General features: G+C 37.1%; 1 protein-coding gene across 13 annotated transcripts in view; it reads left to right on the top strand.

Annotated features, from left to right (window-relative positions):
- Positions 1–24606, top strand: part of AFDN (afadin, adherens junction formation factor) — a 131236-nt gene that overhangs the window by 29248 nt on the left and 77382 nt on the right. For 3 of the 13 annotated variants that reach the window (XM_086461040.1, XM_086461039.1, XM_086461038.1), the window contains exons 2-9: positions 8216–8411; positions 10041–10153; positions 11660–11823; positions 13215–13375; positions 14371–14528; positions 20220–20331; positions 20734–20901; positions 22438–22482. In XM_086461040.1, coding sequence (XP_086317166.1) covers positions 8216–8411; positions 10041–10153; positions 11660–11823; positions 13215–13375; positions 14371–14528; positions 20220–20331; positions 20734–20901; positions 22438–22482 — 1117 coding nt within the window. Of the gene's footprint in view, positions 1–8215; positions 8412–10037; positions 10154–11659; positions 11824–13214; positions 13376–14370; positions 14529–20219; positions 20332–20733; positions 20902–22437; positions 22483–24606 lie in introns of those variants that run through there. The other 10 variants (XM_086461041.1, XM_086461037.1, XM_086461044.1 and 7 more) reach the window with 8 other exon arrangements.

The following is a 24606-nucleotide window of genomic DNA, read 5'->3' as shown; positions in this document are numbered from 1 at the left end:
GTTTTTCAGTTAACTCTTGTAGATTTTATTTTGTGATTGAAAACAATCTACATTTTCTCTGTTAACTGGTGGGTAAAAGATGCTGTCCACCGCAGCTTAACAAAAAATATCCTGCAGGTGGCAGACAGTTGCTGCGTGTTGCAAATGCTAAGATTTTTCCAATCAGTTACTGTAGGTTTGAAAATTTGAGTTAAAGTTAAGCCTGTAATGCTTTTGGGCAGCACCCTTGGCAGATTTTTGCTTATTTTTAATGGTAGCTTTTTCTGGAGTTGTAAATCTTGCTTGAAGGCACTGCCTGTTGCTTGTTCAACAATGTCTTTTGAGGAGGTTGTGAAAACTTGAACATTTTTAGCATGAAGCGTGGTTGGTGGCTGCAGACTGAGTCTGGTGGCTTTGGCAAAATACAATTCTGAAAACAACTTTTTTGTTTCGAAGTAGGTAGGAAATATTCTGGTTCATCTACCTCGTGTACATGGATTGGTTCTGATGTTTAATTTTTTGATATGCGAGGTGTAACTCGCCAGGAAAATACTCAAGATTACAGTAATGTTTGTTTCATCCTAAGAATTATTATATTAATCAGTCTTGCTATGTGGGCAGATAGGTAACGGGAAGTAGGGAGAATGCATATAAAGTATATGGTAGAATTTTTACATCTGTGTTAATTCAAGGTTCACATGGGTAGTTAAGCTGCATTTATAAAAATAAATCCTTTTTTAGGGTATGTGTTAGTTGTATTTATAGACATGAATTTTGGTTTTAGTCTAAGATTATTTTTTGTATGTGGCATTTGTCATATATTGCAGTGGGCTTGCATTGGAACAGGCTGCCCAGGCAGGTTGTGCAATCTCCTTCTCTGGAGACATTCAGAACCCGCCTGGACACCTTCCTGTGTGATCTGCTCTAGGTGATCCTGCTCTGGCAGGGCGGGTGGACTAGATGATCTTTCGAGCTCCCTTCCAACCCCTAACATTCTGTGGTTGCATTACATTTATGTTATGAAAATGTTTATAGTAACAAAGGCTTTGTTTCATTTTGTAGTGGGGCTCGTTCCGAAGATGTAGTTTTCTTCAGGAAAATAAAGAGGGGATTTTATTTAGTTATGCTTCTTGTGTTGTGGGTTATTGATAGTTCTGTCTGATAGAAAGCTCAGCTGTTGATCCTGCTTCCCGTGAACATTACGGTGTGTGTAAATTGTTGTGGCAGGATGAGTCATGCTGTAGTGGAAAGTCTTTGTTGATCCAGGTCTCAAAGATTTGGAAGAGGAAATAAAGCTGATGAATATTACTTTTATAGGAGCTGTTTACTTATCTGTATTGTTCTTCCTCTCTTCTCTTGGAACTATTTAGGGTATGTTGTTGATCTTGAAGCTGCACTTTTTGAAGGTGTCTGAAAAACTGTAGCTTCACAAGAACGTTGCTGTTCTCCACTACATGGAAAACAGCTTATAAGTGTTAACAGGATATTTTTTTTTTTAATTCCTTCTTAGTATTTGGCTGTGTATGAAAATACTGTCTGTCCTTCGCTTTCAAGTTGAGAATTCACTGCTGGGAATGTGTGCTAGGAACCTGACTCTCGTGTAATTCAGTTCTTACTCCCTTAGTGATTTAATATGCTTGGATTTTAAAATATTATAGGATTTTTTTAAAATATTCATAAATTCATTAGAATTGCACAGATCTGTTGCATACTTACGGCTTTTGGAGAGGCAAAGGAAGTAATTCCATTTTACTCTGTAGACTGACAACGGGTCAGGTACAAAGGCATTTCATGAATGTTTCAGAATATCCTGCGGTGATAACACTGTTGTTATGCTGACCTATTATATCAATATTGTGACATCAATTCATTTGAAAGCAACTTGTATTTGCTTTAATTCTAATTGTTGCACTCTGGATTGGTTTTATTGTGATTTATATTCCATTAGCAAAACTCCTGAGCAAGTAGTACGTGTACCTGAATAATAATTGCAGCTTAGTTAGTCGTTAGTCTTCTGTAGGTTTTTGCCCGTAGAATTTGAATGGGGCAGGAAGAAAGAAGTGATGTTCTTAATGCCGGGTTTTGGTATTTTCTAGATGCGGTCATGCAGAATGATGCTTGCAAGGCAATGTTATCAATGGAGCTAAAAAAGATCAAAGATAGGCCCTTGGAGGGGTTACAGATGAGGATTTCTGAGGATTTTTTTCTATGTCCTCTACTGCTCAAGAGACCGAGTAGTTTACAAAATGGATAGTGTGTAATATGCTTAAGTATTGAAGTATGTATTGCTTTGTGATTGATATGGGTGGGATAGTAGTTTAAAAGCCTACAAAGATCCTTTGCTTGGCTTGTGGGAATAGCGGTCTTGATCTTCTCATTCATACTCTTTTATTACCTCCTCTGGCACTTTAAAGGAGGGGTTTCCTTTCTCACATGTGAGCATGGCTATGGATTACTGCTCCTGGATATTACTGCTTTGTTTGCAGAAACCTCTCTGATTCTTCAGGAAGTCCAGGTTACCCTGCTACGAATCCCACTGTGTCACATTGCAGGCTTTTTCCAAACCTCGCTTACAGCACAGTCTTTTTCTCTCTCTACTTTTTTTACATATTGCTTCTTGGAGGGGATATGATTGGAAGAGAAGAGAGCTGGTTTTCGCTAGGGGTTTTCAGATAAACAAAGGGTTAAATACCTTGGTCATCCAGAACTGTTAACACTTTGTGTGTGTGTAACAAGCCTCTGTAACCGGAGATGGAAGCTTGAGATGCTTTTCTCTGCTTCTTTCACTTATTTGCACTTGTGTATATCATAACTTTGAATGAGTGATTATCTTGATTATTACTGATTGCTTCTTTGAAGCAGAAATACCTACTTGATAGTAAACGGGGAGCGAGATTTAAAGGTCAGACAAACCATTTTCAGAAACAGGAATCACTTTGCTGAAGCTGTGTGGAAAACTTTGATGATGACTGAGTTGAAAACTTGTATGTCACTCTTCCAGTTTTTAACGTGACTTCAGTGATGTCTGTGACTTACGTAATAAAGCTTGTTTGCTTCCTGCTTTTGTAGTACTTTTTATTTTTTCAGTTGATGATGGTCTGAGGTCGTCAAGGAGAATGTCAGAGCGGGGTGGTAGCACTGAGAATGCAAGAATTTCTAAGAATTCAGAAAAGCTTTTCCACAAGATTTTGTAGAATTTTAAAGTCTTTTCGTATTGTGAAAGTGTTGTTTCAAGTGTGTCGTTCTGATGCTTCCGTGTTTTTTTTTGTTTTCTTTTTCTAAAGAGACACTTTTGGAACATTGAACCTGTTGGCTTTGAAGCAGTTACTGCCTGTCACTGACTTTGTGCAAAAAGTCATAACAAAGTAGCTGAAGCACGCTTAACTCTCTTTTGTGCCTAATGAAGAGGTGATAGAACTTTATTTTGCTTGTGAAACCAAGAAACAATGATTAACTGGCAATTTTTTATTATGTGAGTTGGAACCTCCTTTTGAGTAGGATATACTTACGGAAACTACCCTTAAGTTGTTCTAGTAGTGATAAAAAAGGAATAATTAGGCTTTGTATTTAGGGAAAATGGCATTTATGATTTGAAAGGCTTAAAAAGAACTGACTTTTGCTAGGTGCTCTTTAAAATATATTTTGCGGTCAAGGTGATCAGAAGTAAAATTTTGTGAAAATTGACTCTACTTGTGTAGCCAAAGACTGTTCGTGTCCTCACATTCCTCCTGCATAAGGAGCCAGGGACTTGCACAGCAGGTACGTAAAACATCTAAAATGTGTTTAGATGAGAAAGCTAAAATTGCTTATGATGCATATAAACTCCTGAGAGGACCTTAAAAGAGCATTCATCACTTCATACACTTATGTAATTAGCCACTCTTGAAATCCAGAAAATGTTTTAACTTCTTTTTGGTAATTTGTAAATGGCAGTTCTTATCTTTAGAGAAAGATGACTTCAAGAGATTTGTAAATGTTTTGGGGAGATTTCTTCACTTAGGAGTATGTGTTAGGCAGTAGTGGGTATTTGTGTGTTTATTTGGTTTAGGAGAAGTGATCTTTATTTTTTAGCCTCTACTCGTGATGCAAGTCCATGTTATAAACTGCAGTGAACCTACCTGGCAGTCTGGACAAAGAAATTCAGGAGTGAGTTTGAGGATTAAATGTACCTCTGAAAAATAAACACTTTAATGCAGAGTTAGAGTGGAGAGCTGAAATTTATGTGTGATGCCTACCTTGTTGTCTTAGTGTGTGTTGTCATTGTCTCTGTGTGTGTTTGATGTTGATCTGCTAAGCATGTGGCCAAAAAGTTAAATGTGTCTTGAACTGGAAATATATGTAGATACCCACACACACCTGATATATAATAATAATAATGAAGACTAGAGGTTTGTTTTTTTCTTTTTCTGGTGTCCTACTCTCCTAATTCTTTGAAATGTGAAACCAATTACTTCTGTATGACCAAACACTCATATTTAAATGCCGTAATACTCTAGCAATGCCCAAAGGAACAGTATGGAACTTAGTGGAAGTGAAACATTACACTAAGTAGAGCTTTATATTGGGAAGTGGTAGAGTGTTGTGATGCAGTTGTGCAATCTGTGGTTTTTGGTTTGGGTTTTGGTTTTGTTTTTTTTTTAATGGAAGACTGTAGACAATTGAGCAGGGAGCGAGGTGGGCATGGACTTCTAGGGACACAGCTCAAGAAGCTGCCATAGAAGAGACTGGGGGAAATTGACATCCAGTAGTCAATGCATTCGGTTGTTTTCATATCCAGATTGTCAAAACAATGAAACAAAACTCAAGTGAGGATTCTTCAGAGGAACACATTACTTGTTTTCTAGAAGGAAACCAAAACTCTCTTTATACTAACATTGTATCTTGAGTATTCAGAATACAGTTTTGTCACCTCTCTGCTTTGCTAGTGTCTGGAAGCAGAAATAAGTTTAGCAATAAAACTTTAGATAATAATGATAACCTAACCCACGGTAGTTTAGAGAGCTTCTTGAATTGTTTTCTGGATCTTCTCTGAATGGATCTATGTTGCACTTCCTTGCTCTTGAATCTCTGCTGCCTTGTTGTAGAGAATTAAAAAAAATCTTTAAAGCATGGCTAATGGACAGTGGAATGTGTCCTCAGTAAAATAATCCTGCCTTAAAAAAAGAACCAAAAACCAGACAGACAAACAAAACCAAAACAAAACAACAAAGACCTCGGACCTTATCTGTGTATAGGAACTCACAAAATACGTAACACCTGAAAAATGTGATTTGCAGTGTGCTCATTTTCTCTCTTAATTATTGCTTCAGCCGTACCTTGAGACGGTGGTGGGGAAAACCTTGTGGAAAGGGAAGTAAATGTTATAAATGGGATATAATTATGCTTCATGGCACTTCTGTTGAAAGCTCATGTGTCGTCGTCTTTTGTAACCGTCGAACAAGTGGATCAAAACCCAAAGTTGGTTATAAAAATAGCCGTGGCTGTTTTGTGAAGCATCATGGTTAAGGAGTACTTACAGTAGAGGCAACTACATGAATCAGTCCGAAAGAGTGTGTGGGATGTGGCTCAAAATGTTACCCGCGAGAATGCTGTCTGTACCAGAGATCGTAACATGCTTGGATTTTTTTTTTTTTTGTGAGAACTACAAAATTGTCCAGCCCAATTGGACATACAGCATAGCTACACTGAGTAGAGAAGCTTGTTAGAGCTAAGAGGCAGCTAGTAGCAAAGTACTTGCTGCCTGCTGAGAATTGAAGATGCCATGCTGGAGGTACAGACCAAAAGCATGCCAGCTATCAAGGGGAGTGTGAAAGGAAGCTGGCATGACTGAACATCAGGCAAAGATAGCTATTAGAAAGCTGAAGTAGTATCCAAATGAGGAAAATTGTAAGTATATAAAATCTGGCAAGTAGAATATAAAGCATAAGATAGAACAAAAGAATTTGAGTAATAAATTTTGAAAAGTCTCTAATAATAACTGCCTTTCAGCACATAAGTAGTAGCAAATCTGTCACAAGCCATAGGGCCGTGGGATGATCACTTTATAAAAGAAACTTTCAGAAGGTAAGGCGATAGCAGAAAAACTTTGCTTCCCATCTGTGTTCATTGTTGAAAATCTTGGAAAGGTTGCCCTGCCAAGAACCTTTTATGGGTAACTCATTAAATGAACGCTTTCAAGTCAGTGTTTGTTAAGAGTTTAGAGAACATATGGACAACATGGAAGCAAGTTGCTAGAACCAGACAATGTTAATCAAGTAGCTGTATAGAAAGTGAGGGATGAAGTAATTTTACTGGCTGGTACCTAATGACTCCTTTAGGTAGACACCTTCAGGTCGCTGGATTTAAAGGCAGTGTGAGGCCAATATTAAAAGGACGTTTACTCAAAATGTTGTTTGTGCTGATTAGAATTCATGGACACATGGTAAATATAATAGATTGTGAAAGGTTCATCAGAACTCTGTGGAAAAGTTTGTCCCTCAAACTTTTTGGAGCTTACTGAAGGAGTTAGCAAGAATACATGTAAGGAAGTTCCAACTTGCCATGGTAGACAGGATTTCCAGAAGTCATTTGGTAGCCTTCTGCATGAGAAGGGTAAGTCCTTGTATGGATAATTAGTTAGTAATTGGAGATAGATTATTAGAGACAAGAAATGAAGTGGGTAGGATGCTTTTCAGGTAGTAGCTGTTACAAAAAAATATTCAGGATAGGAGAGTTGAGAGCCGTCTTCTAGTAATAGCAGTGAAGTCTCCAGTGGATGAGAAGGTGGCAGTTAAGCTGAAATGAGGCATGTGGAACCTGTAACTCCTTGCAGGAAGGAACACTGGTTTGGGATTACACTAGGTAGTTCTGTGGTAACACCAATTTAGGCTCAGAAAGATTGATTCTATAAATTGTTTGGTCAGCACCACAGAATAAAACAAAATTGGCCACTGTCTAGGTCCATAGTGCCTTTGCATTTGACTGCTATATTGGCGCAGGCTTGGGAGCACCCTGGGAAGAACAGTGTGTATATCTAGGTGACTGAGATGTTTGTCTTAGTGTAGGTTTTAACACTTGTTTTTTTTTACTTTGTGAAGGTCTTCTGAATGATAGAGTAGCTTCAATAAATATCTTGGATTCTTTGCTGTTCAGAGAAATACTGTGATGTGTTTTGTGTGATCAGGTGTAGTACTGGAAAGGGCTATGCTTAGCATGAAATCTACCACTGCACCCGACACCAAAGGATGTATCAATTTCAAAGCCTCTGGAAAGTGAAGACAAGAGCAATGATAATTGAACTGTGGAGCAAACTTGGCAATGTCAACTAGGAGACTTGAATCTTCTTTATTTCCCCCTGAGTGCAGGGCCCCGTGAGTGCTGGGGTTTGTGCAAGGGGCAAGTGTCGGCCACGTGGAGACCGCTGGGGGACTAAAATTTGAATTTGGTGTTGGTGTTCAGACCAGTAATAGAGTTACATGAACAGCCAGTATCCTCCTGCAGTTTGGTAGGCTGGAGTGGAGGACAGAACTCTGATGGCAAAGGAAAATATTTGAGGATGTGAATTTAAAATAGTTTGAAGAGATCAATGTTGCAGCTGTGTGGTAGCCATCTGGTTAACAGTTGGAGTCCCTTTCTTCCCTCTCTTTTACCTTGTGTTGGTGCTGGAGCTTTTCTTCCCTCCCAGAGTGTTTAGGGAGCTGTACCAAAGACTAACCTTTCTGAAAATATGAAGTAAAACAAATAAACGAAATTATTTAACTTCCTGAACAGCCTGTTTCTGGGACAAACAGGTGCCAGTTTAAGAGACAGGAGTGCATGAAGGGGGGAGGAAGAGGAGAGAAAAAGATGATGCTTAGGACTGCTGTGACTTAAAGGGGCCTGCTCTGGGTAACAAAACGTGTTGAGGTCAGTCTCAAAACATGTTTCTGGGTTTAAAAAAAAAAAAAAAAAAGTTTTTATTAATTCTCCTTCAGGTAAACCTGACAGTAGCTGTAAATTTGGATAGTTAAAGATTCTAGTTTTAAATATTTCCAGCAATACAGGGTACTTAACTTCTTTTTACAGAATATCCTTGGTTTTTTTCAAGTTTATGGTGTCCTAGTTAGTAAATTCTACTGTCCTCAAAATTTTTAAAACCAGTGTGATGTTTGAATGTCTTATATTTTCATAGTATATTTCTAACAAATAAACAATAAAAGAACTCCGAACCTTGTAATGGTTAGCCAGCACTCAGGTTTATATTTTTATTTCTTTACAGGATCTAGAGTTTCATGGAGTAATGAGATTCTACTTTCAAGACAAAGCAGCTGGAAATTTTGCAACAAAATGTATCCGTGTCTCTAGTACTGCCACAACTCAAGATGTGATAGAAACTCTTGCAGAGAAGTTTCGACCAGACATGCGAATGTTGTCATCCCCTAAGTACTCACTTTATGAGGTGCATGTCAGTGGAGGTTAGTATTTATTCACGAGGCCTTACCTGCATCCACACGACCTTCCTATCCACTCCCAGCCAAAGTATCTTTAGATTTGCTCCCAGCTTCTGAACCGCATAAGACTTGGCGTTTTTGTGCGTTGCTACTAATTGTTATGTGGGGGAGTGGTATTTCAAGATGTGAGTGTGCTTATCAGGCCTGCAGATGTAAATTTTGATTATGATCTATTAAATGCTGTACTTGACATCCTGTTAATTTATTGACATTTCTGAGAGAGTTGCTATTTTTAGGACTAGTAGGTAAAGACTACATTTATAATGGGAGAATAGGAGTGTTAAATTGGAGCGCTTAAGAGTACATCCTTAGTTCTTGGATGTTGTGGGACTTTGAGAGGTGGCCTTATAATGCATGTTCCCTTACTGCTAATTTGGGGGAGGTTCAACATACTGTTGTTGGAAGCCAGTGTGTTTCTTAAACAGATCCTTTCGTACTACCGGTGAAGAACTTGGCTAAGTAGCCTTCCAGTGCTGCTAGCATTTGTGTCCCCACCCCAGTAGAAAGCTTCAGGTTGGATGGTGGTTGTGTGTGGGGTAGTGGTGGTGGTGGTGGAGACAGGAATAGGAAGAACTAGCTTTTTGTTGTGCTTTTTTCTTTTTATACTTCAGAAGCTTACACAAGTGCTTTAACTACCTTAAATTCTGCTTTTGGAAGACTGAGAATAATTTAATTGGAGGTAGAGAATGGAAATTTATTCGGATATGTGTCACTTCTCATGATGAATTGATGTGAATTATATGAGAATAGGGAAAAGTGCATGTGTCATCACTAATTTAAACAATGAATAGTATATGGTTTTCTGCTTTAGGTTTCTTTAAAAATGTGTTAGCACCGTACTTGTAGTCAAAATGAAATTGTTTCCTTTGCAGAGCAAGTTCCTGATGTTTAAAATGTGTGGCTCGTGAGAGGCACATCATACAACAGGAGTGTTTTTCATTAAATAAAATGTAACCGCAAAGACATTGTCTTGCTATGCATATGTTGTCCCTTATTTCTAGAAGGGAGATCAAATGGCAAAGCTTGTTTAATTTTTAACCATTCTCTCAGATTTTTTTCATATACTTTAGATATAATACAGTCAATGAAATTTTGTCTAGTGTATGTGCATAATAGATTTTGTTGTTGTTGTTATTTCATAATCTGGTTTATTTTTGTGCAGTCTTTCTAGAACAGTAGTTCTTGGGCCACAGTCAGACTGGTTAAGTTTAAAATAAAGAAAATGAGTGTTTAGAAGTCTCATAAAGTTATAAAGTTTGAAACATTATAACTGTAGACTTAATTTCTCCTGAGTGATAATCTTGTGGGCCCAGACTTGGTTCTGACAAGGGAGGTATGCAAGACTACTTTATGTGGACCTTTAACTTAGGTAGATAGAAAGAATACACTCAGGCACATTGCTGGAAAGGGGACATATATTCCTATCTCCCCCCCAGAAAGCCTGGCTTTCTGTCCCTGTACTTAACAGGGAAACATCAGCTGATGTGTACTGTTGAGCATGGTTTTGGTTTTCTAGGAGCATAACTTGTTTGTAAATATCTTTATGCCGAGTAACTGTTACTGCCTTTTTTTTTTTTTTTTTTTTTGAAGAAGAAAGAAGATTAGATGTAGATGAGAAGCCTCTTGTTGTACAATTAAACTGGAATAAAGATGATCGAGAGGGAAGATTTGTTCTCAAGAATGAAAATGATACACTTCCTCCAAAGGTGAGCCTTTAAGGAGTGTGCAATAACAGCAGTTTTGAAATGTGTGGGATTTGCTTATATAGCAGAACATAATTTTTCCTTTTCTAATTCCTGAAAACAACTGCTGCTGCTGACGGTTGATATCTGGAGCAAGTCTTTTTAAATACTTAAAATGCATCTTCACAGCACAGCATTTTTGTGATCTTTCAGATGACTTGTGATGCTTTGACCTATGTAGCTGTCTAGTACTGGAGCATGTAGTGTCCAGAGAACTTAGTTTGCTTTGTTCTAATATGATGAATTAAAATTTTCCTGAAATAGTATATATTGCTAGACACCTAGGATGTAATCCTGCCTCTTGGCAGAGCCTTTAAAAGGAGATGCCAGAAGGAGTTTAACTAAAAATTGTTACCTTCCTAGATAACGTTCTGTTTCTTGACAGAGCTGACGGAAGACTGTTTCCTTTTGGAAAGGTGGTGTGTTGTGGTTTTTTTTTTTTCCTTCAAGTGAAAAATGAGGGACATGTCAACATCAGCCCTACAAAAGCTTTTTTTATGTTAGTCACTTAAACATTACATTAGATCAGACTTTGGCTCCTGAAGTCGTATAATTATATATATTCTGTCTAACTTGAATGCATATGGCTATGGAAAACATGCTGTTCAGTGTGGGCTATCTTCAGACAAGATTTTCATCTTGGGCTGAGCACTAAATTTCTTTTGCTATTGGAATTAAAGCTTGTTAATTTTAAAGGTGCTTTGGGTGTAGATACATGAGCTGTTCTTACACTACGCTTTTGCCTACAGGATACATTCTGTTAGAGGTGGGGAGAGAAAATTAATGATGTCTTGCACTACAGACTTGCTATTCCTATTCATTGAATAATCTTCAATCTTCTTTCTCTGTGATCTCCACTTCCTGATAGAAGCAAAAAACCCTCATCATCTTTCTCTCATCTTCTATTATTTTCTCTACAGAAAGCAAATGAGCCTAGAATTGTAGGTATCTTGTGTATGCAAGGAGCAGGAATTGGAGAAGAGAACACTGGAAGGACAACTCAGAACAATACGCTACAGGGGAAATGTCCTCTGTAATGTTTTTCCTTCTGCACTTTATTCTTATCCGATGCTCCAACACAGTTGTCTTGAAAACAGATTAAGCACAGTGTTGTTTTGTGAAGTATTTTTACTGGGAGGCAGAAATTTGTTTTGCAGCCTTCAGTTAATCTTTGAGACCAAGCAGATAGTAGGCATTATTCAAGTAAAATTCTGCTGTTTCTTTGCTTCCTTGAGTATAAGGTGCTTAATCAGTTCCTACCTGCTTTGGAATATGAAATGATTTTTGCCTTCTGTGTTAGTCCAGAGAATATTAGTCTCATCTCTGTGTAATGCAGTATTGTTGCCTGGGGTATTGTTTTTGTGCTAGTGATACTGTGTCTTAATGAGATTTATCTGGAAAGTTAAAAGCAATACTAAATTCTAAGTGGACTAAAAATGATGGAAGTTATTTTAAACTAATTTATTTCAGAAGGCTCAGAGTAATGGCCCTGAAAAACAAGAAAAAGAGGGAGTAATTCAAAATTTCAAACGAACTCTCTCAAAAAAAGAAAAAAAGGAAAAAAAGAGGCGTGAAAAAGAGGCATTGCGACAAGCATCAGATAAAGATGATAGACTTCTTCATGGGGATGATATGTAAGTGTTTTAAACTTTGATCAGTTCATGTAACCTGCATTTTGCTTTAAAGGATTCCTCCTCTGCCAAATAAGTTGTTGTTCCTCTGAAAAAGAAGTAGTTGACATGGGTACAATATCATTGTAAACCAAACTAGGTGATAGCAGTTTCTGTGGGTTGTATGTTCTTGCCATGATGTTTGTTTTTAAACCATGAAATATGCTTTTTTCCACCTCTTTGTCCTTGTACAGAAATTGACAGGTGCTTGGTGACATGGACTTTCCCCACTATGTTTATTTTTGGTTGTTTACTCTAGAGTGGGTTAATTCCTCTCTGTATGTTTGATTGTTCTGTCTTTTTCCAGAAAAATTAGTGTGTGTGGATATTTGCATTTGACTTACCACCTGACTGTCAGTTTATTTTTCTCTGAGATGTATTTTGGTAGCCAGTCTTCTAGGTTCTTCAAGTATTGCACCCAAATCTGCTGCACCTTATTCATTGAGACACAGGACAGGACATACATTAATCCTTGTACAGAAAACTAGAGCACAAGAGTCAGGCATGAATAACTGTATGTAGAACTAGAAAGCTGAGAAAGGTCTACGTGAAATTAAACTTTGTCTCTGTACCGGATTCTGTAGGTTTCATATGAAAAAAAAACAAAAACAAAAACAAACTTTTCACCAGAAAAGAAAATCATTAATGGTGGATTTTTAACACACTCGGAAAGAAAATGAATGATGAAAATTTATTAGTTGATGATAGATTCTCAGAGGTGAATAAATTACTTGACTGGTTGACAGTTAATAGAGGATTTAGTTGCTCAACTTGGTTGGTTTATTTCTTTCTTTTTTTTTGTTGACTTCGAGTGTGTTTCATATGTGTAGTACTACTTTGCATGGATATGTTTGCAATGTTCTTCAGATGTCAGCATGATCTTTCCAGTATTCTGCCATTACTTAGCTTAATCTTAATTTTTTTAAATTAAAATGGAATTGTATTTAAGTACACTAGCAAAAGAAAAAGCATGAGCTGCAAGCATATGCTAAGTCTGCTTCCACCTAATTGCAACATTGTAAATCAGAATAAAGTTAGGGGTATAATGTAAAGTTTCTTTAATACCATTGTTCCCCCCACTTAAGATCTAGAAGGCCTTTTTTTTTTTTTCCTTTGAAAAGTGGCAACCATCAATACTTAAATTGGTTGTCTATTTCGGCTGATCATGGGTGCATGAACAGTGTTAATGCTAGCAAAAGTGAAGTTCATGTAGAAACCATCTTATAATTTAATTGATCTCTTCTGTGTATGGATTCTACTTGCCTTTTACCCTTTATGAAGTGATAAGAATATATGTATTTCAAGGTATTAAATTTTTTTAATATGACCATTTTTTCTTTAAACGAACTTGGCAGTGAGAATTCTCGCCTTGCAGCTGAGGTTTACAAAGATATGCCTGAGACCAGCTTCACTCGCACAATATCCAATCCCGAGGTGGTTATGAAACGGCGACGACAGCAGAAACTAGAGAAAAGAATGCAGGAATTTCGCAGTTCTGATGGCAGACCAGACTCAGGTACTTACATTTCTTCTGGTTAAGTGGTAAACAGTAAACTGTTTACTGAGAGAGTATTTTTAAGGTCAGTGACTCCTGTAAATTTGACTTAACTTCTGCTTTTTCAAACATTTTTTGTACTTCATGTCTAATTTATCTATGGTGTAACTGAGTGAAGGACTTGTAGAGGTAAGACTTCACAGGAGCATGTTCTGTGATGAGTGTGTCAGCTTTCAGTAATGAGCAAATTGATAGGAGAGAATATGCTTATAGATCTTGCTACTAGTGCTAAACTGGGAAAGAAGGAGGGACAGAATTTGACTTATTAAACTGACAAACTTCAGTCATTTTACTAAGAACGAGCTGAATGATCTGAATGTAAAAATTCAATCAGTAGCACAAATACAGGATGGCAAAAAGTGATTGTTCAGGTTTGCACAAAGGGCTCTGGAAGATCTTGTGAATATCGGTGATCAAGTAGTTCATGTTCTTGGGAGTGGGGATACAACAGCGGTGGTTGCATAAACATCAGCATTAAAGGAATGAATGAAGCAATGTTAGTACTGATAAAACCTCAAAAAACGTATTCTGTCAGTGGAAGAGTAGTGAAGGAGGAGTTGGAGGCATAGAAAACATCACCTGAGGGAAATCTTAAATGGGCTTTTTAAAGAGAGGGGAGATTCTTGAAGGTCAGCACAAACGTGCTGTCAAGATGAAAGGTCAGTTCTTCATCCAGTTGTTGTCACTGTTTCATTGTAACTTCAAGTAATATTAAGAATGGTGAAGCACTGGGCGAAAGGTCTTGCTTAGAGAAATTAGGAAAGTATCACTGGAGGTTTTCACCACTGGAGGAGACAAATGTATTTTGGGGATGTTATGTAACTTTTCTTGTGTGAGTAGATTGACTAATTGATTTCTGAAGGGCTTTGTTGTTGTATTCTGACATAAATATAATAAATGGCTGCATGTCTGTCTGTATTCTCTGGTAGCTTTGTTTATTAAATTTTGTTTCCAAGGTGGGACACTGAGAATTTATGCAGACAGTTTAAAACCAAATATACCGTACAAGACAATCCTGCTGTCCACTACGGATACTGCAGACTTTGCAGTTATTGAAGCACTGGAAAAATATGGTCTGGAGAAGGAAAATCCCAAGGATTATTGTATTGCTCGTGTAAGTGAAGTTACTAAGTCACAATCTTCTCGTGCTTCGTATTTGATTTTGTTCCTTGCAGTAGTTTTAAAACTAAATGGAAAGACTCTGGTAGTTCTGTGACTAACATTTTATTTTTTAAATTCTAACAGCCTCAGGAATTCTGAGGTAATTTTTCAGGTTTTTGTTTTTAAAATCTAAATCTTCCGATCTTACTAAATTATTACTTGCTACGTAGATAAACATTAGTAACGAAAGTAATATATTTTGGTATTTGGCACTGTGGTTTTATACCACCAGTGCTTACAGTTTGCACTTGTATAAACTAACAGTTAACCCTGGGGGTACCTATATTTGTTTGTTCGCAAAACGATTCCTCTGAACTAAGAGCATCTGCTTAGAGGCAGAAGCGCTGAGGCAAACTCTGTTATAAAAGGTGTATGTTTTATGCTCTTGCCTTATGCCTTTCAGTAGGAGCTTACCCTCATTACACATCAGAAAAGGTTAAACATTTAAGTGAAACGCACTTATTTTCAGAATCTAATTATTTTAGGATTTCTAAGTGAATTGTGTAGAATTGCTGTTTCATAGGGGTATGGCTTTATGAAAAAAGTCCTGTGGGCAGTACAGATTAAAGGTTACAAACTTATATTCGTATCTTCTGAAGGAGAATAGTGAGAGTTGAAAACATTTGATCCTTGTTTGAGTCCAGTCTTTGATTACATTTCTGGCTATTGCTTGTCTAATAAACTTGGACTTATGGCTCCCTAAAATGATGGAAAAAAAGGGAAAAATGTTTGTGTCTCATCATATTGTGCTTTCTTCCCCTGCCCCATCTCCAGTACTTAAAGTGCCACTGGAAAACAGCAAGGGATCTTATATTAATTGCTATTCCCTGCACTTTCTGGTGCTCTAAAGGGTGTGGATATATCTTTGGTCTTAAAGTTGCTTTCTGATTTGTTGCTTATGGGATCTTGAGTAATCTTAGGGTCTACTTTTGCTGTGCTTACAGCCTCTAGTGGTATAATTAGCTGGGAATTAACATGTTGTTCTAATGTTGTTGTAATTATTGATAAGGAAACTGTGTGGTGATACTGCTTTTCTAGTTTTGTAACAGTGAACTGTTTCTTAGGTTTTTACTGTGTCAACACTTTTGTCTTAGTTCTAGACATATTATAATGAAGTTCTGGACGTTTTATCCTTGTCTTCATTAACCTGACATTGAGGTCCCAGCTGTGAAAGTTAATTTTGCTTAACCTTGGTAAAATTTTACATAGGTTTTTATTATAGAGGGGAATAATTTTGTAAGTAATAGGGATTTTTTTTTATGACACAGCATATTAAAAATTGATTGTCAGTTTTGGCTGCAAAGTATTTTCTATGTGTAGCTTTAATTATGACAACTAACTTCATATTGTGGGTTCTGTAAATGAAATTCATGATTCTCAGTCATTTATCTTATTAAATAGGCTGACGTGACATGCTCATTTTTCTTCTGGCTTGAGAGAATTTTGGGCCGCAGCAGAGACATTGTGACTGAATTTGGAAGATAGTTTTGCATCAGTCTGTTTAGTTCATAATTAGAAGATATTATGATATATTATGAAATATTATATTTTAGGGAATTTATTGAACTGATTGCACACTTACCGGGGAAACTATAGAAAGTCACTGTTGTGGTGGTGGTGTTATCTCTCACCTCCCCTTGTTCTCTGATCTTGTGTGGGGATGTTTAATGTATAAAATAGTCTGAGGAATGTTGCTTTGATCTTGGGAAAGATTAACAAAGTCTTTGCTGTGAAGCAAATGGATTTCAGTTAGTTTTATTGAAAGAACTGTTGGAAAGTATTTTGTCTTTTCTGAGCAACGCATCTTCTTGATATAGGAAGTTTCTACACTGGCATAAGTTGTCTGCTTATCTTTTAGGTTTGAAATATGTGAGTGGTCTTCATTGGCTAATAGCAGATCTTTTTTATACCTTTAAGTGCAGAAGACCTTACTGTTTGGCTCACCATAAGTCATTGTAGTTGGCTGAAATCTGCTTGGTGTTTCTCAGTGCCTCTGCTGATACAGTGCTTGGGTTTTAAATGTGAAACCCCTTCCCTTTTTAGTAAAGTTGAGTATTTTTAACCTAATTTAAAATCTGCTTTTTTCGAAATATTTTACGAAGTTTCTTTCCTTGCTTGAAACATAAAAAATGTCCTAGCTTTAGTTTAATGTGTCTTTCATTGCTGTTTTCTTTTTTGGGAACTCACAAATACAGTGCTGGATAGGTGTCACGGCCATTGATACTCCTTTACACTGAAGTCTTGTAGCTGTTCTTACCTCTGGTGGGGCTTTTGCCCCTGCTTTTGTGACACTTTACAGTGTTCTGTGGAAGACAAATCTGTCTTGCCGATTTTCTTATTTTTTACATCTTCTTGGGTTTAAAACAGTGTACAGAGAAACTATTAACTTCAGTTTCTTATTGTTTGGCATCTTTATATGTTTTGTTCTCTTTGGGTGGCAGGTGAAGTGTCTTCAAAGAATGTCAACTTAAGCAGTTGACATTTCACTCAGCTATTAAGGTGGATTTTTAAGTTATATGACAACACTTTGTAAGGCTGCATAAGTACCTGTAATAAAGTTCACTCACTTCTGAAGTTTCAGGTGAAAAATGAACATTGTAAGACTTATTCTTAACACTTGCCATTGACAAATTTTATTGTAAATGACAGTTTCCTGTTAGTTGCTTGCTTTCGTACCCTGGTTTGCCGTGTATCGGGCTATACCTTTATGCCCACTTCTGAAGTGCTTTTCTATGTAATCAAGTAAATACAAGTTTGTTCCAATATATGCTTTGTTTGTTTCAATTTGCTTGGTTCAAGTTTCCATGAATAACACGGGGTTCACTGCACATATCTCAAGATGTCAAATTAATTAGACAGTCTTCCAAGCCACCTGTGCATCTTCACTTGGGGCGTAAGACTTGACGCATGCAGCAAACCAGTTAACTCTTAAAAGTCAAATCTTGATTAGAGCTTTGCTTTAGCATGCTCTTACTTTTTATTTGAGGATAAGGCATAAGTAACTTCTTGTAATGTCAAGCAAAACCATGCAGTTCATGTCTATTTCTTAAAATAAAAAAAAAATAAACAAACTAATTGACATTACAGACATGAGGCATTAAATATTTTTTTGCAAGCTCCATTGTTTGTTTTGTGGTGGTTTTTTTTTTGTTTTTTTCTCAGGGGCATGTGCAGAGCCTGTGTTCCAACTTCTAAGGAAAGTTGAGGATAAATTCGTTTGAATGGGCAGATGTATTAAAATACACAGTAGATATGAGGTTTTTATTTAAAAAAACCCATCAAAATGACAAAGTAGCTTATTGAAGACCTGTTATAGTATGTGGGAAACTTTTGCTAGGGCTAGATACGGTAACTTGATCTGTAGCTATTACTTACCACAAGGGGCTTCAATATTTGAGTATTATCTTCTCTTACTTGTGTATCCCAGAAGATGCCTTGGAAGTTAAGACCTGAGTTGCTATGAACTTAATTTCAGTTTCTTAACTTGTATTTTCTGCGTGTTTCATTGCATTTTAAATGAATAAATATAGATTGGAGTGACTTTATGGTAATTTGTATATGTTCATGAATGTAATTATGAGGAAGCAGAGTATATTCTTCCTAATTATCTGTTACGAATTTGTTTTGGTTTGTAGGTTGTCAGCTAACAACCTGCTTGCAAGATTTGTGTTCTTAAAGTAGTTGTACCCATCTCCTTCTCCTACGCTGTTGCAGATATTGGGGAAATGTCTGTGCCTGATCTCAGCAGTCTGTATGGATTCGAATTCATGAAAGGACCTTTAACTGCATCTTCTTTTCTCAAAATGAAAGGAAATCTCTACCCATGAGTGAAAACTCAATCATAATATAAACTTGTTCCCATGTTTTTTCATTGTTCTAAAAATGTAGGAATTTCAGCTTTGTGGGTGACACTGAGTTTACCGTTGCTGCTGTTAAGCCCGATGCCAAGTACAGATGCTCATCCAAGTTCCAAGGCAGAAGTAGTATCAGGGTCAAGTAGTAGCACCTGTGTATTTATCGCTAATCTGTCCTCTAACTTTGCTGCATCTGGGGTTTCTTGGTTTGCTCCCCAGTCCAGTACTGGTCAGCCCCTAGTATGCATGCTGTAGCATGTGGTTGCTGTGTTGTAACTAGATAACTTCTGTCTCGAGGGCTTTGGAATTTAAAAATTGTTCCTTGTTGAATAAGACTTGAAACACAGTGTTACTTTAATTAGCTAATCAAAATTATCCCGTAGGTATAATTGATTTTAAAATCTGAGACGTGAAATAGAAAAGAGTGGTTCGGCAAGATAAGATTTGAGTGTAGATGTGTTTCTATTTCCCTTTGGTTTATACATTTTAATGTTTTCCTCATTTTATAATATCTTGCCTATTTGAAAATCTAATTAAAGATAATTTAATTAGTCCTATGTTTAGCCAGGTTTTGCATAGAAGTTATTTTGGGGAAAGGACAGTGACTTGATTACATACTTTTGATCTTAAACATACTTGTTTCCTGCTTGGAAGAAGATGAAAGGACATTTGAGGTGGATCTGTGAGAACTTAGTTAACACTGAAATGGGTGTGGAGAGGAGGCGACAAGTAAGAGTGAAAGCCTCTTGAGGGCTGCAGGGTAGTAGGGTGCAGTAGACAATAGCTGCCTTATTTCAGAAGGTGCTACCTGGGTCATAGTTCAGAGATGGAAGTAATTTCGAGTAGTTTGTTTAAAATAGAACTGTCTATGAATTTAAATAACATTGTTCAAATCACAAACGAGGGAGTAAAATGTATTTTACTTTAGTTTTTTTATTCAGCTTTGACAGATAGTTAACTTAGAAAGTACTCAGGCAGTGTAATACTGCCTGTCACTGGGTTTTATGCTTTGTTGCTGTGGGGAGCAGAAGTGCAAACATGCATGAAATCACAGGCTGTGTCTCCTTTAGACTCAGAACTCACGAATCGAGGTTTCCTTCTTCTACCCTGTAAGGATATAGCTGTAAAACTTAAAACAGTCTGTGGATCTGTTCCCAAAGTATACTTAGTTTTGGTTCTTCCTTAAAGCTAGACAGCATGAAGAAATTGTGTGAAATGATCCAGTCGTGCCCTTAGTCTCTGTGTAGACCAGATAAAGGTTGGGTAAGACAAGGATGCAGGAGGTATCGTGACATTCTCTTTGCAAGGATGCCTTGCCATTTCTAAGGATCCCTGCACGTTGTGTTAGCGGAATGGCATTAGCAAAATGAAAGGCGGATTCCAGTGTGTGAGATAATAAAGGAAATTTCAGTTTTATTTTTTAACTATCACCTCCATAGATAATTCTTTGATTTTTGTTTGGTTGGTTGGGTTTTTCCTTGTCTCTTGAGAAATGCGAATAATTTTGTTTACTGGGAGATGGTCTTGTCTACCTTAAGTGTAACTTGCTTTTCTTTTGCTTTTTAAACAATATCTAGTGTCCTGGGAAGAGTAATTTAGCTGTAACCAGGGACAAGAGAGAGTGTTAGAAAAAGTCCTGGAAAGCAAAGTGCGTTTTAAGTTACTGAATTCTTTTCCTTTAGCTCTTGTTGTAAACAAACAAGCCACAAAGTATCAGAAGCTATACCTCTGAATCATCTGTTCTAATTGTCCACCAACTTCTCTGAAAACTGATAATAGTTCTTTTCTAGGTCATGCTGCCTCCTGGTGCTCAGCACTCTGATGATAAAGGTGCTAAAGAAACTATTCTTGATGATGATGAGTGTCCACTGCAGATATTCAGGGAGTGGCCTAGTGATAAAGGTATGTCTAAAAAGCTTAAGAAATGTTTGTGCCTTGGGTGTTTTAAGCCATGCTGTGGACCCCTGTAAAGTAAGAAACTGAAAGATACATTTTAGTGTTTTGTTCTCAGGCACTTTTAGTACTAGAAGCTTTTAGAGTTATTTACTGTTTTGTTTATAGTAATGCATCTTTAGACAGTAGAAGGTTTTTACATTTTATCCTAAAGTTTCTAAATTATCCACTGTGGAGAAGTGTGCTATTAATCTTTTAAATAGTTTTAACTTAAAAATAATGTCATAAAGAAGTGTCAGGAACTTAGTAAGCTGAAAGTAACCCCATGGAATGCTTAAAAATGAGTGGCTGTTGGATGTGTGCATGTTCACTGATAGTGAGACTCAAAGGATGTATAATACTGTGTTTTAGGAATACTAGTCTTTCAGTTGAAAAGGCGGCCTCCTGATTATGTCCCAAAGAAATCCAAGAAAATAACTGATGGAAAGCCATTAAAGGGGAAGGAAAGAGTTGACGGGTCTGGCTATGGCTCTTGCCTTCCTCCTGAGAAACTACCGTACCTGGTAGAATTAAGCCCAGGTAAGAATTCTTATGTAGTCGTTTAGATTTTCCAAAACCAAGACTTTGATTGGAAGCACAGGAAAGTCTGTTGGCAGTGGAAGTGAATGCCCCATCAGTTGCTCTTCTGATGTCAGATTCTGAATTGGAGCTATCTAGAGGTAGAGCTTCATATTGCTATAATATCAAAATCTTAGTAGCAAATGTTTGGAGTAAAAAAAGGGGAGAAATGGTTGACTAAGACTTCGTCTCCATTAGCCCAGCTTCAAGTATGAAGCTTTAAGTGTTTCAAAAACAAAACAAAGAAATCATTCAATCTTCAGTTTCGTTTGGATTTTAGGGTTTAAAACTTGGTAATAAGTAAAATAGTTTAACAAGTTGTATTGTGATTTGGAGGGGGAAGCAGCAGAGCAATGCTTAAATCTGGTTTGTTTTGCGTTCAGAAGTATACTGTAGCATACCTAGTAAGATATATTTGACAGTGCCATACATGAAAAATACATCTTTAGAAGGACAAGAACATGAATTTTTAATTCAAACTTATTTGCTAAGCATTTGGAACCTTCAAATCATTAGCAACTCTGGGTTTTATTTTGGCATCATTGCAACTCTGAGCTGCGTTGTAATTTACAATTAATTTTATGATCTAGGAACAGCCAGGGGAGATTGATTGTTTATAGCACAACAACTGATAAAACGCATACAACTTCTGCTCTTAATTTCTATTGTCTTCATGTTTAAAGATTTTGATATGGACTTCATTTTATTTATTAAGTGTAACTTGGGTACACTCGGGTATCCAAACAAGTGATTTACAATTTGAAGTGTGGTTGTTTGCCTTTTGGGAGCAAGGTTGGAAACTGGTGCTGAACACTTTGACCAGAACTGCAAGCAAAAGGTTAAATTTGTAGTCAAATAGTCTGGGTTTTTTGTTGTGTGTGTTTGTTTTGTTTTGTTTTGTTTTGTTTTTTTTTTAAAAAAAAAAAAGGCAAGCCAGATGAAATTAACCATACATAAATATTAAGTGTATTTCATATTGTGTTCTCTATCCTAGGTTTGATTTGCATATTAGTATTTTGGCTTCTTTTAATAGTGCTTTTAATTTCTTTTCTTGTGCTCTAAACTTACTCTTCGTGCAGCCTACTTCCTTTAGTATTAAACCGTTGTGCTTGGGCAGAGGACCAAGACATCCATTAACTGAAGAGAGGAAAAACAATCTGAAATGCCACAGGTGGCAATGCTGTGTACTAAGCCTTTGCACGTTGCCTGTGGGACTGACCTATTGTTCATGTTTTTCTTCTAACAGCTTGTTGTCGCTTTTCTAAACAATAAGAATTGTTTCATTCAGTAGCTTTGTAGTACTGATGTCTTTGTATTCTATGCAGTTTCTAAAGTTGAAAGAGTTTAATGCACTTATCCTTATAAATTAAGTGTTGTCTAGCTATAGTTTCACCCTTTCCTGTCTTGTTTTCCTGCCTTCTTCCGCATGTTCTGCATGGTATCTGTTCTGCTGGTGCTGCCTTCACCTGGGTCCTCTGCATGTGTTTCTAATCCCAGGGAGAAGGAATCACTTTGCCTACTACAACTATCACGCTTACGAAGGTAACGCTATATTTAATGCTGTTCTCTCATTAGTCACTAAAAACATTACTGGCTATGAATCTTATGTTTCTTTTTGACAAATGAAAGGCTATCTTGCTTATCTTTTTTTCCAAGGGACTACTTCAGTGAAGTAGTTATTTGTCTCATCGGCTGTCATTTAATTATTCTGTCTGTGAACAAACATCAAATAGATTGTGAATGTGCTACCATCCAAAGAGTTCAACCTTACAGCTAAGGTTAACAACTAAATTTCATAGGGTGTTTACAAGCAGTGTTGTGGTAGAAAGAAAAACGTTCTTTGATGTATCTGCTTGCAGAGTTCATAGTTAAAAAGCGAATTGGGTAAATGGCACGGAACTTAATTATGCTTTTCAGTGTTTGACTGCATTGATGCAGTGGATGAAATCCATGATGATTTTTAAATGAAATAAAGTGTTTGGACCACTGATAAAGTGACCTCGCTTTTTGCTCTGTGGTGTTATGTAGCATCCTTTGGTATTTCTACTGCCTAGTTTGCGGGGTTGCCTAACATTAACACGGTATGTCAAAGAGATTTAGACACATTAGACAGTCGAGTTCAGTTTTATCTGTAGCATTTGAAATTGAGAATCTAACCTACAAATCATTATGGATCTTTGATTCTCCTTCGAGTTTGAAGTTATGTGTAGGTATGTCCTAGTTTGACCAAATAGACAAGAACACAAAGCCGCTTTCTTCTTCATCTGTGAAATGTCTACCAAAATACCTTTTCCTTTTCTTAGTTTTTTAGCATCTGTTTCCTCATTTTATTTTCTAGACTGCTATAAAAGTGCTATACGTCTGTCAGTGTTGCTTACCCTTTCATGGCTGTGGAGTACAGTACTGGTTTAAAGAACTCATATTCAAACTCATGCCTCCAGTGCTCAACTCTTTGATGAATTCAGACTTCCGTTTCATTAACAATATTATTCAGCAGTGCAGAAAAGTTCTGTAGAATGTGCTGAACTAATAAACGTAGACGAGCTCTGTAGGAATACCTGACCATTTTGTAGAAAACTTGAAGTTTGGTTGCGTCTCACCGGAAAAAAAAAATTAAAATCACAATTTCTTTAGTCTTTATCTCACAGTGTGCAAGAAATCTCTTAGTACTCTAGAGTCTAGTCTGTCTCTTTGAAACAACACATTTCAGGATACTTGTATTTATTATGGAAATAACTGACGTAGAAGTGTCCTTCTGTCAAAACATTGGCTGTTTATATTCTTGCAGAAGAACCTGGCAGACTTCAGTTCATGCCCTATGCAATTGCACAGATCCCCTAAGTTGGCTACTGGAAGTATGTCCCATTTTTTCGCTTCTCTACTGCTGCTGACATTTGCTGGTTGTATGGCTGTTTTGTAGACTGATGATCAGATTCTGCACTGTATGGCAGAGGATGCACTTCAGTAGCTTGTGGCTGTAAATGTGGCAGCTGGCAATTGTCTCTGTCTTCCAAGTCTTGTAAATGAACCAGTAAACTGAGATGAATCTGATAGGAAAAGAAATAGACTGGATAGACTGAAGTGAGATATGGCAGCACTTTGAATAGCTGATACTGTCTGTGTTATCTGTGAATATGGCTGCTGATGAATCCAGGGATGTTATTAGCTGCAGTTGTTCAATCGTAATATTTAAAGGCTGAGAAAAATGACAAAAAGCCATTTTTTAGGATGTAAGCTTCTAAGATTTATCCTACAAGCCTGAAATAAAAATCACAAAGCATTAAAAAAAAAAAAAAAAAAAAGGGCAAAACCTTAAGGTTTTTCTCCCTGCCTCATCACAAGAAAGCAACCCTGAGCTGTAGAACTGACAGCAACGGGAGATGCTGAGAACGTGCATGTATAAGGCTGAAAAAGTTGGGGTTGTTCAGCCTGGAGAAGAGAAGGGTCTGGGGAGACCTTACAGAGGCCTTTCAGTGCTTAAAGGCAGGCTATAGGAAAGATGGAAACAGACTTTTTAGCAGGGCCTGCTGCAATAGGACAAGGAGTAGTGGTTTTAAACTAAAAGAGGGCAGATTTAAGCTAGAATCAAGGAAGATATTTTTTACAGTGAAGGTGATGAAACACTGGAACGGGTTGCCTGGAGAGATGGTAGAAGCCCCCGTCCCT

The sequence above is a fragment of the Leptosomus discolor genome, chromosome 2, assembly GCF_034619465.1.
Source record: "Leptosomus discolor isolate bLepDis1 chromosome 2, bLepDis1.hap2, whole genome shotgun sequence".
NCBI classification, from domain to species: domain Eukaryota; kingdom Metazoa; phylum Chordata; class Aves; order Leptosomiformes; family Leptosomidae; genus Leptosomus; species Leptosomus discolor.
Note: the sequence above shows the minus strand (reverse complement) of the source record. Positions and strands in the feature narration are given on the sequence as shown.